We start from the raw sequence: 17523 nt of genomic DNA on the forward strand, positions 1-17523 counted from the left end.
TTAATTAAACAAGTTCAAAGGGATTGCATGTGGTATGCCCCAAGATTTTCCTCTCTTCAGGTCCTAGAGCAATCAGAGAAAATCAAGATTGAGATAAGCACTAAGCATAGGAGTAAGAAAAGGCATGCCTATCGATGATCCTTATGTATAGTAAAGATAAAGAAAATGATATCATTTCTTTTTTGGTTTGTAGCAACCTCCTTTTACATTGTCAAGTAGGCTTACTCGATATGTATCCTTCTTTTTGTCTCCCTTTAACCACCTATTTCTAGCCTGTCTCTCAAATAAGAATATACGAAATTCGATCGATTACGTTAAAACTCTCACTATTATTTCAACCGTTCTTTGGAATCGCCAATGATTCTTTTAAAATGTAAAATGCCGAATGAAAAAGAGATTGTGGCAACAAAATGGAACACTCATTTTGTCACCAATATTTATATTTATAGTCTAATGATATATGTGAGAACACAGAATAGATATGAGTTCAATTCTCAATATTCATTCCTTTACTTTTTTCTAAACAAACTTGTAATAGCAAAATTTCTTTAAAAAAAAGCACATTAATTCACATTAATTTGCGATTTACGGTTCTCAGCTGATTGATTCGACTTGGTTAAGAAAAAAGCTAAATATATAGTGAGAGTTCATATATTTACCCTACCGAGGCTGGGATAGAATAGTAGTTTGAAAACAGATTAATTTGACTTATTTTCAAGGCAAACTAACTAGATTAAATTCATATTTTTAAAATGAGATGTTCAGTTGTTCGAAAACTACACAAAATTACAATGAGTTGCAAGTTTACACGAACCAAAATTCACTCGGGAAGCAAATAAGTCATTTTGGGATGGAGAAAATGGTTGTTTTCTTTACCTATTCCGCTTTAGAACGAATGATACTATTAAGAAATCAAATCCTGTAGTTGTTTCTTCAACTATGATTTAAAACATAAATATTTTTTACATGTATTAAGATATATTATCATAATCTATACTCCATAGGAGTATTTTTATATTATTGTTAATTTTATTTGCATTAGGAAAAGCTGATGCATTTATTCATACTCTCACAATTTAGACAGAATGGGGTGTCATATTTGGTGTGGTAACTATTTATCAATCCATAAATCAAAGTTCTCGGATTCGAGACATATGAAAGAAGTCTTTTTTGCTAGGAATTAACAGTGGGACTTTCGACACGAATACGGATTAGTCGAGCCACACGGTGAAAACCCAAAAAAAAATAAAAAAATTTGCTACAATTGATGGATCCATTCAAAGTAACTAGTATATAGTTTTTCCAAGGGTTTGAGTTCCAAAAGGGAAAGAGAAACAGAGTAAAGCGTTACCGACTTGTTTGGAATGCCACACGGGCTTAAATTGCTTCCCTCCTAAAAGCCGTTACATTACACAGACTTTTCGAGTGGTGGTTGTTCAATGCATGAAACACCATTTCTTTAATGCTCTTTTATTGCTATTCTTCTTCTGAATCTTGATTATGTAAATAATATCTTTCATCTTCAATTCCATGTTATGTACCTCTAAATCTCAGAAATACTAATATTTGGTGGTGAGACTTTCCCTTAATTCTGGTAACTAATTCTAAAGATCTTTGCTTTCATTATACGTAGGAATGTAAAAACAAAAATGACTGTTGTGTTTCCTTGCAGAAGATTTAAGAGGCAATTAATTGAGGTGATCTTGAGTTTGTTCGTTGAGATGGGATTCATAAGCACAATATTGGGGTTCTTCGGATTTGGAATGGGGATCGTGATAGGGCTAGTGATCGGGTATTTCCTCTTCATCTACGTTCTACCAACTGATGTCAAGGTCAGCTTTCTTCTTTCCCCTCTCTCTCTCTCTTCTCATAATATGCTCTCTGCATGCTTATTTCTGCCTTAAATTTTACTATATACAACTATATTAAAATAATTTAGGTCATCCAGAAGATATTTAATTACAGATAATCCGTGATAAAAAGTGAGATTTGTATTCTTGTTCTTGAAAATAAGTTAGGTTACCTATTACAACAGGTAAAGATGACCTAATAGTGTAAAATTATTCTTACATTGCTGATGTATACAAGTTAAACTAGTATGTATGTGTGTGTTTATATGTATATCCCGTGCCCGAGATAGTGAGTGGGTGCATATGCACCTATTGTGTATAGAAAACATGTCAGAAAAGATCAGTTATAGCTCCCTATTTTCAGGGGGATTTTGAAGATATGTATGTTTAGAGTAGTACATTTTTTCATTTTTGAAGGAGTTTGAAAACCTCTTATGTGCAATTAGCATGGCTTGAGTTCTTTTTTTTTGTGTGTGTTTATGTCTTTCTATCTATGTTTGGCTGCAAATACTAATCTGAAAGATTCATGGAACTGATTTTATCTTAAATCTCCCTGACAACAACAAAAATCTTATTGAAATCCCACAGGTGGAGTCTAGGGAGGGTAGTGTGTGTACGCAGACCTTACCCCTACCTTGAGAATTTATAGAGGCTATTTCCGATAGACCCTCGGCTCAAAGAAAGATGAAAAAAGAAGCAGTAACAACATCATCTTAACAAATACTCCCTTTTTATTTTATGAAATAATTAAACATGAGGGCGAGTGTAAGTGTTGATTGGAGTGCTGTGTTGTATATATTAGTAGTAGTGAAAAAATATAATGAATTAACACTTGAAAAATTAGTTTCAACAACAAAACAGCAGTAGTGCCTTAGTCTCAAGCTAGTTAAGTTGGGATCGATTATGTAAATCTTTACTATCCATTTCGCTCCATTAGGACCCATTACATTTCAATATTCACGTACAAAATTCATTTTATAGAGAAAATACTAAGTAAATTTGAATCCTTGAATATTTTGGAAGTCCATATAGACTGCATTATCAATGGAACGGTATCAAACATTTTGAAATGTAACAAAATAGAAAGGGGTCATATAAATTCAAATGGATGGAGTACTAGATATTTTGAAGCTGGAAAAAAACCATTGCCTACTTAGAGGTGCAGTTTAAGTGAAGATGACCTTGCTCGTTTAGCAGATATGGTGATAAGATTTCAGTTTCGGTTACAAAATTCGCTCCCAGAATAAAGGCAATGACTAAATTTGTTTCATATTACTTCATCTCATCATTAACAGCATCTGAAAAGCAAAATGCTTTAGATGAAAAAAATAGTTCTTGAACAAGTTTCATCTTATTTGGGCTTTACTCTTTTCAGCATCCTGATATTCGGCCCTTGGCGGAGCAAGATACTGAAAGCCTGCAACGACTGCTCCCTGAGATACCACTTTGGGTTAAAAATCCAGATTATGATCGTGTATGTTGTTATTTTATTTCTACTTGCACAAAAGCTTTTGAGTTATCAACTCTTTCTTTGCATAACAACTTTTTTCTGTGACTGCATTTCTGCAGCTTGATTGGCTTAATAAAATGATCGAACTCATGTGGCCTTATTTAGACAAGGTAATGTTTACTTGTATATACCACATTACACTTTTCCCTTTAATTGAGCTGAATATTGACGTTCAGGATTTCTCAGGCTATTTGTAAAACAGCAAAAGGTATAGTAGATCCCATCATAGCTGAGCAGATTCCACAGTACAAAATTGAGTCAGTTGAATTTCAATCATTTACCTTGGGCACCCTTCCACCTACATTTCCAGGTTAGCTTTTTCCTCTTTCACTTGGTTTATACATATATACCACCAAAAGGACTTAGAATTAAATCAGGAATGTGACTATCTAAATTGGTTTTTCAATAAAGAAAGTTATGATTCCCCATTTTATAGTTGAATCTTTTTGGAGACCTAAATCTACACCTTTTTTTCTTCTTCTGATGGCTGAATCTCAAAGACTAATCTTTAATGTCAACCATATCGAGTCTTAATTGATTTGAAGTTTCTCTGTTCTCTTGCCTTTATAACCGCCCCCCTCTTGTGCAGTCACTTCCCTTTTATCTCTTTACTTTATGGACTTTGTATTCTTCTGCCCATAAATATAGTATGTTTCATATGAGTAACCTGTTGCACCAATATGCCAGGAATGAAGGTCTATATCACAGAGGAGAAAGAGCTGATTATGGAACCAGTCATTAAGTGGGCAGCTAATCCAAACATCACTGTTGCAGTGAAGGCATTTGGGTTGAAAGCCACTGCTCAGGTAATGCTTTTAAGTTAACTACTCTTAGCAACAAATACGGTGATGTTACAAACTTGTTCCCGAAATAAAACAATTCATGTGTGCTGACACTCGAGATTGTCTCAGGTGGTTGACTTGCAAATATTTGCCTTACCTCGAATCACCTTGAAGCCACTGGTTCCGACCTTTCCTTGTTTCGCGAAGATATATGTATCGCTTATGGAGAAGGTGAGTGCTCATTCACCAAATTTTCTGGAGGATATAATAACTTTCAGTATGAGTAAAAGGGTTAATCAAATTTGATTTCCTGAAGGTGTTGCATAAATTTTCATCTCTCTTGAGATTGCGCACATCCATTAGAGATGGCAATATGTCAATTACTTTTACCTGGTGAGAAATATTGCAGCCTTATTTGGTAGCTTCACCTTGTGTAATATGCTTGCAGCCTCATGTCGATTTTGGACTAAAACTTCTCGGTGCAGATGCAATGTCCATTCCTGGCCTGTACAGATTTGTTCAAGTAAGGTCCTTTATCTCTTCTAATCTTCCTGTCTCAGTCACTTAAAAGTTTTTTTAATTCCTCAGGAGATTATCAAAGATCAAGTTGCAAGTATGTATCTATGGCCAAAAACACTTGAGGTCCAAATATTGGATCCTTCAAAGTAAGTCTTTTTTTTTCATTTATCTAATAGTGCAAAGTAAATCTCAATTGGCATTTCAGTCGATATGCTTCATTTTGGTGTCTTTTCTTGATAAGTAGTAATTCTGTTTTGTTCTTTTGACAGAGCAATGAAGAGGCCAGTTGGAATTTTTAATGTGACAGTTGTGAGGGCAATGAAGCTTAAAAAGACAGATCTTTTGGGGCTCTCAGACCCCTTTGTGAAACTAAAAATTATGGATGACAAACTATCATCAAAGAAAACATCAGTGAAGCACAAAAACTTGAACCCCGAATGGAACGAGGAATTTAGTTTCGTGGTTAAGGATCCACAAACTCAAGTTTTAAAATTTTCTGTTTATGACTGGGAGCAGGTATATCTTATTGATTTTGCCATGTTGATCATATTGTTTTTCTAAAAACATTTCTTCTGCAGTCCTGAATCATTGGAGATCTTATGTTTTTTTTTGGTTAGGTTGGCTCACATGAAAAAATGGGTGTGAATATTGTGCCATTGAAAGATCTTACTCCAGATGAACCAAAAGTATTGACACTAGATCTTCTGAAAAACTTAAAACCAGATGATGTTCAAAATGAAAAATCAAGAGGACAGCTTGTACTTGAAGTGATGTACAAAGCTTTTAACGATGAAGAGCTCGCAAATGGCGCTGATGAATCAGGTACGGTAGAGAAGGCTCCTGATGGAACACCTGAGGGCGGAGGTATGCTCGTAGTTATTGTCCATGAAGGTCAAGATCTTGAAGGGAAGCACCACACAAATCCATCTGTTCGTCTGCTCTTCAGAGGGGAAGAGAGAAGAACTAAGGTATCTTTTCATGAAAAATTTAAAATGTACACTTTGTTTTCACCTCGAACTATGCATACATATGCAAAAGTTTAATAAGATGAACCCACTGAGTCTAAATCCTGAATTCACCTTTGATAAAGGCCCTATAGCTAGAGCATTAGAATTGTGTGGTCTAATCAATCTTTTATGAATGTTAAGGAGACAAGTAAAAGATGAACGAGGAAAATAACTTGCAGCAACTAACATATTGCTCGAATTATAATGTAGCAATGCCAGTGAAAATTCAATATTTTTTAATATATGGGCAACTAACTTTATGCACATCTCAAGTGATGCAAAGACCACCTTACTGTTTTCTAAGCACTTAACATGCATTTTGGTTATCCATTTTTAGTTCTCTCAATCACATTTTTCATGTCGATAAGTGAACAATGTCATTTGTTGCTTTCATTATACCTTAATCCACTATTTATTTGGTGAAACTTGCAAAGGTTATAAAGAAAAACAGAGATCCAAGGTGGGAAGAGGAGTTTCAGTTTGTATTGGAGGAACCACCTGTAAATGATAGGATTCATGTAGAAGTTGTTAGTACTTCAAAAAGAATGGGTCTTCGACATCCCAAGGTACATTGAGCTCTCATTATAACTATACATGCATTAAATCCTTCTCAGGCATAACTTTTACACTGTCAGCGTATAGAAGTTTAATTTAACATCTTTTTATGTTTCTTTACTTTTAGGAAGCTTTGGGTTACGTGGATGTGTACCTCGCGGATGTTGTGAATAACAAGAGAATTAATGAGAGATACCATCTTATTGACTCAAAAAATGGTCGACTTCAGATCGAGCTACAATGGAGAACTGCATCTTGAGGGTACTGCCAATTGCCAAATCCTCATCTTTTTGTAAATGATTTTTAAGAAGATACTCCACCAATAAGTTCTTTTTTGTTTCGTGGACACAAGTCTCTTTTAATTTCTCTTTTATTCGTAGAGTTTCCTTGTACACGATCATAGATTTTTGGTGTGGTTGTAGCTTAATTCCTTAGAAAATCGAGATATTTATTTATTAAATTCATGATACTTTGCGCGGCAATGAGTTTTGGGATATAACACTACATGTATATTGATGATAAACAAAAAATAACTACATGGAGACGGACCATAATGCCTTACCTCTTGGTATATATCTCTATATGAAGAATGACAGGCTAAAGTACTTATGTATGGGATTTAACTTATATTATACACGCTGATGGTATAAAATTTACATCATGAGTTTGGTTTTACACATTATACCATGTCATTTACCAAATTTCGTATATTTTCAATTCATGTTTGCTATCAAAATATAATCTATAATTGGTTTTAAAGTAACATGATAATGCAAAAGTATTTCCCACTATGTTAATAGAGTGTTAAACTTATTCCCTTGCGAGGAAGACTCTTCTCAAGCACAAAAGATTACTACATTAAGGGTTGTTTGGTATATTGGAAAATGTTTTCCATGGAAAATAGTTTCATAGATAATGAGTGGTTTTATCACTTATTTTCCCTTGTTTGGTGGTGAGTGAAAATCTTTTTCTGGAAAATATTTTCTAGTGTTTGGTTAGAGAGTATAAAATATTTTTAGAAAAATAATTTTTTATGCTACTCTCCTCAACCCCACCTTCCCCAAAATCCTCATATTTTTTGTACTCCTCCCCCCCGAATGCCCCCTTCCTACTCCGGAACTCTATTTTCTTCAAGAATTTAATTGTTCTTTTCTAAATTCACACAAATCCAAAGGAATTAATGTGCCATTTTACTTTTTCACACAAGAACTACGTTGAAATTTGAATTCAATAACTAAAAAGAAAATATTTCTTTGTTGAATGAATGAATTTGTTTTTGTACAACATGAAAAGAAAATACTTAATTTATTGAAATGAAAGAAAATACTTTTTTCTACGTTATGAAAAGAAAGTATTTATTTTGTTGAAATGAAAGAAAATACTTATCTACATCATGAAAAACAAGTACTCATTTTGTTGAAATAAAAGAAATTATTTTTTCTAACCATGAAAAGAAAGTACCCATTTTGTTGAAATAAAAAAATATTTTTTCTACATCAGGAAAAGGAAATACTTAGTTTGTTGAAATAAAATAAAATATTTTTTCTACATCATGAAAAGACAGTATTCGTTTTGTTGAAATGAAAGAAAATACTTTTTCTACATCATGAAAAGAAAGTACTCATTTTGTTGAAATGAAAGAAAATATTTTTCTACATCATGAAAAGAAAGTACTCAGTTTGTTGAAATAAAAGAAAATATTTTTTCTACATCAGGAAAAGAAAATAATTTTTCTATATCATGAAAAGAAAGTACTCGTTTTGTTTAAATGAAAGAAAATATTTTTCCTAAATAATAAAAAGAAAGTACTTATTTTGTTAAAATGAAAGAAAATATTTTTTCTACATCAAGAAAAAAAAATACTTAGTTTATTGAAATGAAAGAAAATATTTTTTCTACATTATGAAAAGAAAGTATTTAATTTATTGAAATAAAAGAAAATACTTTTTTCTACATCATGAAAAGAAAGTATTTATTTTGTTGAAATGAAAAAAAATATTTTTTCTACATCCTGAAAAGAAAGTACTCGTTTTGTTGAAATAAAAAAAATATTTTTTTACATCAGGAAACGAAATACTTATATTGTTAAAATAAAAGAAAATATTTTTTCTAATCATGAAAAGAAAGTATTCATTTTGTTGAAATAAAAAAAAATATTTTTTCTACATCAGGAAAAGAAAATACTTTGTTTGTTGAAATGAAAGAAAATATTTTTTCTATATCATGAAAAGACAGTATTTGTTTTGTTGAAATGAAAGAAAATATTCTTTTTACATTATGAAAAGAAAGTACTCGTTTTGTTGAAATGAAAGAAAATATTTTTCTACATCATGAAAAGAAAGTACTTAATTTGTTGAAATAAAAGAAAATATTTTTTCTACATTAGAAAAAGAAAATACTTTTTTTATATCATGAAAAAAAAAGTACTCGTTTTGTTGAAATGAAAAAAAATATTTTTCCTAAATAATGAAAGAAAGTACTTATTTTGTTAAAACGAAAGAAAATATTTTTTCTACACCAAGAAAAAGAAATACTTAGTTTGTTGAAATGAAAAAAAATACTTTTTCTACATTATGAAAAGAAAGTACTCGTTTTGTTGAAATGAAAAAAAATACTTTTCTACATCATGAAAAGAGAGTACTCATTTTGTTGAAAAAAAATACTTTTTCTATATCTGGAAAAGAAAATACTTAGTTTGTTGAAATGAAAGAAAATATTTTTTCTGCGTCATAAAAAGAAAATACTCGTTTTATTGAAATGAAAGAAAATACTTTTTCGACATCATGAAAAAAAAGTACTCGATTTGTTGAAATGAACGAAAATAAATTTTCTACATCATGAAAAGATACTCATTTTGTTGAAATAAAAAAAAAGTACTCTATTTACAATACTAAAAGAAAGTACTCTTAATAATATTTCTATTTAGGGTGGATGGTGGGCGAGGTTGGGGTGGGTGGGATGTGGTAAGGGGTAGGGGTTGGGTGGTCGGGGTAGGAATGGTTTGGGGGTGGGATGATTGGGGGGAGGGGGTTGGTGGGGATGGGAAATAGGGTGAAAAAGGTTGAAAAAGAGTTTTGGAAAATATTTTTCCTTCTTTTGATAGAGAAAATATTTTTCTCCAATTAGAGAAAAATGATCCAAAATATTTAAGCCAACCAAACATGGGAAAATTGGACTTCATACCAAACACACCCTAAATAAGCTTTGCACAAATATACTCGTGCACATAGAGAGAGAAAAATACCATTTAAGAAACTTAATATTTTGAGGGTCTAACTTTTACACCTAAACTTTCAACAGCTACTGAACAAAGGGAGTTTTCACTTGCAATATGTCTCCTCCTTGTACTAATATAAATTTCTCTCTCTAGCTTTGCTCTCGGTGCAGGTTGTGCTAACCTGCACCGATTCGTGGTCGCCATGGCTAGGAAGAGAGGAAGACCATTCAAAAACCAATCGCTCGTCACCGTAGGAAGATCCGTTAGTGCAAGTGTGATTGCAGATACTCTTGAATAAGGAAGTACACAAAAAGTAGTGACTCCGATTGGGAACCTTCCAACTAGGTCACTCGATTTGGGTTCGCAGAATACAAAAGTAACGGCATCGAAGAGGCTTAATTTGAGTCCAAATCAAACGATTGAGTCACCAAATTCAGCAAATTCAGTTAAGAGCATCGCTCAGTCAAATGGGAAACATAGGGCAACGGCTGCAATGGAGGAACCACAGGATAGTCCAATGATTTCATTGGATAAAGGCAAATAGAAAGCTGACCTGCCTACTCCCGCACAGGAAGCTCTACTTGAAGCTCCATGGACAACCTTATTTGCTGAGAATCGAACAGCTGAATATGGTATGGACCTAAACTATATCCGCCTGAAATTGTGGATGGTCAATTTGTGGTTAACCTAGATAAAGTAGAGGTTGAAACTAAAACTGAAAAATGGAGAAAATCACTCATTGTTTATGTGATTGGGGAAAAACCAGGCTATATATATATGTGTAGATATATTGCACAATATTGGAATGCTGTGGCAGAACCTGAAATTTATCTACACGAAGACAATTATTATATTGTTAGATTTCAGAGTATTAAGGATCTGCAGGACATTCTATATGGAGGCCCATACATCATAAGCAACATACCAATTGTTATCAAATAATGGACTCCTGATTTTGACTTTAAAGCTGAGTTCGTGACGAAAATTCCTCTGCGGGTTAAGTTCCCTAAGCTCCCTATGAACTGCTGGGGGAGTAACTCATTGAGCAGGATGGCAAGCACACTAGGCAACCCTTTATTTGCTGATAGATGCATCACCAAGCAGACTAGGGTCTCTTATGTTAGAATTCTCATTGAAGTTAATGACACAAAGGAACTGCCCAGTGAAATAACAGTGAATGATCCCTCTGGTAGGCAATTTCAGTAGGCTATTGAATTTGAGTGGAAACCTGCTTTCTGTGACAAGTGCTTAAAATTAGGACATGATTGTGCCAAAGAACCACATGAGGAGAAGGCAGTCCAGTTGCAAAGAAAAAGGAGACTAGGGCTAGTTCCCACATGGAGGCCAACTGGGCAGCTGATACAACACCCTACAACATACCAAAATGATCAACAACCTAGTAATGAGGGGAAAGAGGCTATATGAGGAGAATGGATGCAGGTTAAATCAAAAGGAACCCTACAACTTCATAAACAAGTTGATAATCCAACAGCAAGTGGGAGTAAAAGTCCAGAACAACAAACAAACAACTTAATTTGGCCAAGCCTAGATGTAGCTGTTTCAACAAAGAATGGGTTTCAAGTGCTACATGAAGGAGGACACAGAGAAGAAGTCCATAAACTCCCTGATACAGGAGGGGAGATACAACATGCCCAATAACTTGGATTATCTAGAATATAAGAGGAATAAATAAGAGGTACATCAGAAGGAACTAAAGCTGTGCCTCAAAGAAAATCATATAAAAATAGCTGGTCTCCTAGAAACTAGAGCGAAGGAAAACAATGCACCACAGATTGCCAACAAGATTGTTCCTGGTTGGAAGAGGATAAACAACTACAAAGATGCAAGGAATGGAAGAATATGGGTAGTATGGGATGCTAAAGCCTATAACATACATCATCTAGCTAGTGCAAGTCAATTCATTCATTGTATGATAACAATAAGGCAAAATGGAATAGATTGTATGCTTACAGTAGTATATGGTTTTAATACAGCAGAAGAAAGGAAAGCACTGTGGGATCAGTTGAAAGAAATGACACCTATGATCATTAAACCTTGACTAATCAGTGGGGACTTCAATGCAATCCTACACCCCAAGTGACGGGCTATCTAGAAAATATGTGTCATTAGCTAAGTTAAAAGATTTCTTTGACTGCTACAACACATTGCTGCTAAATGAGATTCCTTGGAAAGGGGAATATTACACTTGGACAAACAAACAAAGAGGAACTGATAGAGTTTGTAGCAGGATTGATAGAGCAATTGCCAATGATGAATGGATGCTTCAATATGGGCACTTGACTGCAATATATGGAGAACCCTTAATATCTGATCACATACCCATTCTCATCCCAATGAGAGAAGCCAGAAGAAAGCTCCTTTTAAATTCTTCAATGTCTGGATAGAACATCCTAGATTCAAGTAAATTGTGAAAACAAAGGGGGCAGAAACAATGCTACAGAGAGAATCAAGAATGTCTGGCTTAAATTGAAAGGCTTGAGGCCTGCACTTAAATAGTTGAACTTAGAAGAGTTCATGGGGATCACATAGAAGATTAGTCAAGCAAGACTAAACTTGAAAAGGATTCAGGAAGAACTGGGGAACACTTACTCTGATGCATTGACTGATCAGGAGAAAAACTATCTGACCCAACTGGAAAAATGGTCTTTGATAGAGGAAAGTGCACTACAGCAAAAGTTAAGAGCCACCTAGATCAAACTAGGGGATTCAAATACTAAGTACTTTTCAGCTGTAATAAAAGAGAAGCAACAGAAGAAGCAAATAACTGAGATCAAGTCATTGTTGGGGGTCAATCTTCAGGATCCTGAAGCTATCAAAGAAGAATTTGTTAGCTTCTATAAATCTTTGATGGGAACTATTGCATCAAAACTGCCAGCAACGAATAGATTGGTAATGATAAATGGCCCTTGCCTATCACATACACAAAAACTAGAACTTTGTGCCCCAATTACAAAGGAGGAAATCTATGAAGGATTGAGCTCAATTGGAAATGATAAGGCTCCAGAATTGATGGCTTCAATGCTGTCTTTTTCAAGCAGACATGATCCACTGTTAAGAATGAAGTTTGTGAAGTTGTGCAAGATTTCTTCACCACAAGAACCTTGTATAAAGCTATGAACTGCACTACACTCACTCTGATGCCTAAGGTTCCAGATACAGTCAACGACTATAGGCCCATAGTTTGTTATACAGTGTTATATAAGATTATTACTAAGGTCATCACCAGCAGGTTACAGAAAGTTATGGCCTACATCATCTCAGAGGTTCAGGCATGGCTTATCCCGGGAAGGAAAATAGCAGACAAAATCATTCTGGCACATGAACTTATCAAATCCTATGGTAGAAAGCATATCTCCCCCAGATATATGATAAAGGTAGATCTATAAAAAGTTTATGATTCATTGGAATGGATTTACCGAGAACAAGTTATGGAAGGGCTGAGGTTTCTAGAGAAGTTCATCAAATGGGTAATGAACTGCATCAAAACAGTTAATTACTCTATTCTACTTAATGGAGAATCAGTTGTACCATTTAATGTAGCCAAAGGATTGAGACAAGGAGATCCCATGTCTCCTTTTCTCTTTGCCATTGCCATGGAGTACTTGAGCCGACTACTTAAAGACCTGCAACATGAGAAAAGCTATAAATTTCACCTAAGGTGTAGAAGGCTGGGGATCACTCATATAAGCTTTGCTGACGACCTGTTGTTGTTTTCCAGAAGAGACATTGAATCTATTCAGAGACTTCATGCATGTTTTACTACATTTTCATCAGCCTCAGGCTTGCAAGCTAACTTAACCAAAAGTGCAGTCTATTGTGGGGGAATGACATAGAGGGAGAAAGAGGCTATAGTTCAACTGTTAGGTTACTCACTAGGTGAACTTCCTTTTAAATACCTAGAGGTGCCTCTAGACACTAAGAAGCTCACCATGGTACAGTGGAAACCTCTCATAGCAAAAATAGTGGCAAAAATCTCTTCACGGACTGCAAAGAAGCTATCATATGGTGGGAGAATTCAACTGACTCAAATAGTGTTATTTGGGATCCAATCTTATTGGAATCAACTCTTCATTTTACCAGCTAAGGTGATACAAATAGTTGAAGCCTAGTGCAGAATCTACCTGTGGTATGGAGGTAATAGAATCACAAAGAAGGCTCTTATTGCTTGGGAGAAGATCTGCCTGCCTAAGTCTACAGGGGGCTTAACTTGCATAATCTCCAGGTATGAAATAATGTTGCAATTGCAAAGACACACTGGGATTTGACTCATAAGCGGGATAAACTTTGGATAAAATGGATCCATGCCTACTACATCAAGGATCAGAGTATGAGAACTATGACCATTCCACAAACCTCCAGTTGGATGGTTAGGAAAATCCTGGGGGCAAGAGATACCATCAGGAAACTGATCAGAACTATTGCTGAACATAAGAGTGTCATTAAAAAATATACTTACAACTGATGCCAGAATACCCAAAGGTAAGATGGAGAAAACTAATATTCTAGAACCCTGCAAGACCAAAAGCCTTATTCACAATGTGGCTGCAATGCCAGGACAAACTTCTAACTGTGGATAGATTACTGAGTTGGGGCCTTAATGTACAAGCTATGTGTGCACTGTGTCAATCTCACAATGAAACAAGAAACTATTTATTTGCTGAACGCAGATATGCTCAAGCAATTTGGAACAGAGTCAGCAAGTGGGCACAACAACAACTCTATGGTGGCAGTAACTGGGAACTACAATTCCATGAGATTATTAAAAGTATACAAGGGAAGACAACAAAGGCAAAACTTATTAAGATGATATATGCTGAAGTTATATATACCGTATGGAAGGAGAGAAATTCAAGAGTTTTTGAAGGGGTGGACAGAGATTGTGAAGGAGTGGCAAAAGAGATAGCATGTGTTTGTAGCTGCAGGGCTACTGGGGCTCTGAAATATTTAATGCAAAAGCTAGTTTCTAAGTTTCTTCCTTAATCTATACATAGCACTGCTGTATAGGAAAGGTGGGATCTTTGATTATGTTTTCCTTTTTGAGATTAGCTGGCTGAGTTGTGCTAAGCTAATAATTTATAATTGCTTTGGTGATTAATAAAAAGCCTAATTAATTACCAAAATTTTTTTTACACCTAAATACTGCATCCTCTCCAATTTGTATTATCTTCTTGCTTTTTATGGAGTATTCCTCTCGTTATAACAAATATTAACGAGTTAAATGTAGTAAATTAGAGATAAATTATAACTCTGATCCCATAATTATTGTCTAATTCTAGTTTTACTCCTCATGATATCATATTGAGCATTTAACCTTCAATTAATTGAGTAATATGCTTTAATACCTTCATTGACGTTTCACAAACTCATCAGGTTTTCCCCATAAAGTAAGAAGCAAAATACCATTATTACTTTCTCTTAATGTAAAAATATTGCTATCCTCGAAGCTGCCTTGGCTCAAACCTTCTTCTTCCATTGGTGGCTCAACGTCCACCCTAACATAACAATACCCTTTGAAATTAGATCATATGAAGGAGGCTACATTTATGACACCGTTGTTTACCCGTAAAATAATATAGTTGAATTTATAGCGTGAGTTATAAATAAGTGAATCGATTTGATTCAAAAATAGTAAATAAATAATAACAAAAATAAGATTATGAAATGAAATTAAAGGAAATATGAGCCTGGCTATGAACTTAGCCTTTCCGGTGGCAAAAGTGAGAACAATATTCAAAAACAAAGAATGAGAATAATATTATAAAATGAGCAGAGTATAGCTTTTTTGTGTACATAATGTTTCGTGTCTACAATGGATGTTAATTCTCATATTTATAGCTTTATTCAGGGAGACAAGACCCCCAATCAAGCTCCTCTTGAATAAGAATAAAATCGTTATTGATGGTTGCATAATGGTTGGTTATAAATGCAGATATTTTCTGTATCGGCCGTTCACTGAATGCTACCCAGTGTCAATACTTTGAACCTTTGTTGTCGGCTACTCTGTCTTCGGGACTCATCCAGCACTGGTCACATGCTGGCAACCAGTATTTACTATTTGTTGACTCACATTCTACATGTCTTCAGCTCGACGTGTCATCTCTTCATTCGTCCAAGTGTCACTAATAAATTTTACCGTATACAGATAGTCCCCCTACTTTTTGGTGACAATACTTTAGTATCACCGGGAAGTAGAGAAAATATCTTTCCTTAGCGGGCAAGTTTTTGAACAATTCCTGATATTTGAAAGGATGCACGTCTCTTCGTATTTAATAATCCGAACACGTGTTACCCCACGATTTGGCAAATATTTTTGCCAGTTCTCGAGGTAATCATGACACACGATTTTTGCCGTCTATAACTTCTCCACTTCTCCTCATTTTTATTCGTTACTTTTTACAACTTCTTATTCTCTGATTTATCTTGGAACCCTATTGCAAACTTCAACTTTCTCTATTAGAACCAAGTAGGTTGATGTCGAATCTGAACCTCCAACCGTAAACACCATCATACCTCTTTACCTTAGCATGAAATCCGACCTTTAGGAAAAAAAAGAACCTGTAAATTCCAAAAGTTACAGAAGATGGCCTGTTAATAGGTATATTTCTTTCATCCATCCTCCTAACATTCCTGTCATGAAAGAGGATTGTCACTGGGACAATATTTAAATCCTTACACCCAGTGTAGAAATGGTTGCCTTCTATAAACCAGGGTTCATGTATGTTTATACATACCCCTTCACTTTGGGTCCTTTCACTTTGAGAGTGGGTGAAAGAGTCGACCCGATAATCTTAGAGTTTTGCCACTGGTACCAAATATGTTTGGCACATGTAGGCCCTTTCGTGTGTCAAACGGTGGCTTGCCTCCACCAGTTGTGTTATGAGATCGGGGAAATCTCGACTCTCGCACACATGATGAATCTCTACTCCCCAAAGATCTTCCATGGGGGTGTGCTAAAACTTAGCAAACGCAGTCATCATGCCCTTATCACCAGGTCGATAATGGTAATGACCGTGGATGGATGGAATGGTTTGTTATCATTGCTATCAGGGACATCATCCTGACCACATCACCTGCTCTTCCCGAATCATGGAATCTTTTCCGTAAGTCTTCGGATACCCTTTTATTTTCATGTTTAGAAAGACCTTCCTTCGCTACTAACTTTACATTCTCCTTACTCCAGCTACTCACTGGAAGCCTCCACGGGTTCAAGATCTGGCCCAATGGGTACAAAAAATTCTGGATATTACTACACCAGAGTCCTGAAGATGGAAAGAAATGGCTCCCAAATATGGATGGAAAGCCAAAAACCATGGTAAACAAGAATTCTTCTTCCTTTCTTTCAATCTTTCAATATATCTTAGAAGCAATTTAACTGTCTTCTTGTATCACATAGGACTTCTAAAGGGATCCGTCATTTGCCCCGACAGCGAGGTTCCCGATAACCCTGAGGAAGTCGAATAGTTACTGCAGAATGTCCCTAGCCGGAGGAGAGCTCTCGAATCTACTCGAACTTCCGGTAAAGATACCTCCTCCCGGATTCCTCATCCCAACAACAAGAAACAAAAGAGGAAACTTCCCTTCTCGACTAGGACTCAGGAGAAGAGAATAAAAGAAACACCAACCGGACCGACCACAATGGTCCTTGATGATGAAGAGGGAGCCGATGATGAAGAGGTTCCCTTTCAAAGAAGAAAAAGATTATCATCAGCTCAACTGACAACTCCACTACTAGAGGGAGTTCAGGAACTCTGGGGGAAATGGAAATGGCTGAAAATGCTTCATCTCATTTTCGGATTCCCATAGTTGCTTCTGGTCAAATGAGTTTAATTCTTGGCCTTCCTCCACCACCAACTTTTGAGACGACAATAATCACCCCTCCATCTTTACCTGATGCTTCTTCTCCAGTGGCCTAGGCTGAACAAATAGAGAGTGCTCCTTTTCCGTGGTCACCCGACCATAGAAATCTGGGAAGTACCTACTCAGCACCCACTCAAGACCCTCATAGAAAACAAAGTGTCATTCTTTCGATTTCGAGTGAGTGCAAGCTATGGAGCTTGCCAAT

The 17523-nt window shown here is 35.4% G+C and overlaps 2 protein-coding genes across 2 annotated transcripts; both read left to right on the forward strand.

The window, feature by feature from the left end:
- Positions 1 to 1349: 1349 nt before the first annotated feature.
- Positions 1350 to 6705, forward strand: LOC104091128 (synaptotagmin-1-like). Its single transcript, XM_009596408.4, has 13 exons — positions 1350 to 1594; positions 1673 to 1832; positions 3226 to 3324; positions 3420 to 3470; positions 3547 to 3670; positions 4048 to 4166; positions 4272 to 4373; positions 4591 to 4665; positions 4731 to 4807; positions 4931 to 5177; positions 5279 to 5629; positions 6103 to 6234; positions 6351 to 6705. Exons 2-13 carry the CDS (start codon positions 1722 to 1724, stop codon positions 6480 to 6482), a joined length of 1620 nt encoding a protein of 539 aa, XP_009594703.1. The 5' UTR covers positions 1350 to 1594; positions 1673 to 1721; the 3' UTR covers positions 6483 to 6705.
- Positions 6706 to 13997: 7292 nt separating this feature from the next.
- LOC138903095 (uncharacterized) lies at positions 13998 to 14441 on the forward strand. The gene has a single exon (XM_070191009.1). The coding sequence runs from the start codon at positions 13998 to 14000 to the stop codon at positions 14439 to 14441; it is 444 nt and encodes a 147-aa protein (XP_070047110.1).
- Positions 14442 to 17523: the final 3082 nt, after the last annotated feature.

This window comes from Nicotiana tomentosiformis, chromosome 12 (assembly GCF_000390325.3).
Source record: "Nicotiana tomentosiformis chromosome 12, ASM39032v3, whole genome shotgun sequence".
Classification (NCBI taxonomy): domain Eukaryota; kingdom Viridiplantae; phylum Streptophyta; class Magnoliopsida; order Solanales; family Solanaceae; genus Nicotiana; species Nicotiana tomentosiformis.

Bases quoted from the DNA above. Each gene is read 5' to 3' on its own strand.
- LOC104091128 (XM_009596408.4), top strand. From the start codon at position 1,722: ATGGGATTCATAAGCACAATATTGGGGTTCTTCGGATTTGGAATGGGG. The intron at 4,167-4,271 runs GTAATGCTTTTA...AGATTGTCTCAG, and splicing joins GGTTGAAAGCCACTGCTCAG to GTGGTTGACTTGCAAATATT. The intron at 4,666-4,730 runs GTAAGGTCCTTT...TTAATTCCTCAG, and splicing joins GCCTGTACAGATTTGTTCAA to GAGATTATCAAAGATCAAGT.
- LOC138903095 (XM_070191009.1), top strand. From the start codon at position 13,998: ATGTGGCTGCAATGCCAGGACAAACTTCTAACTGTGGATAGATTACTG.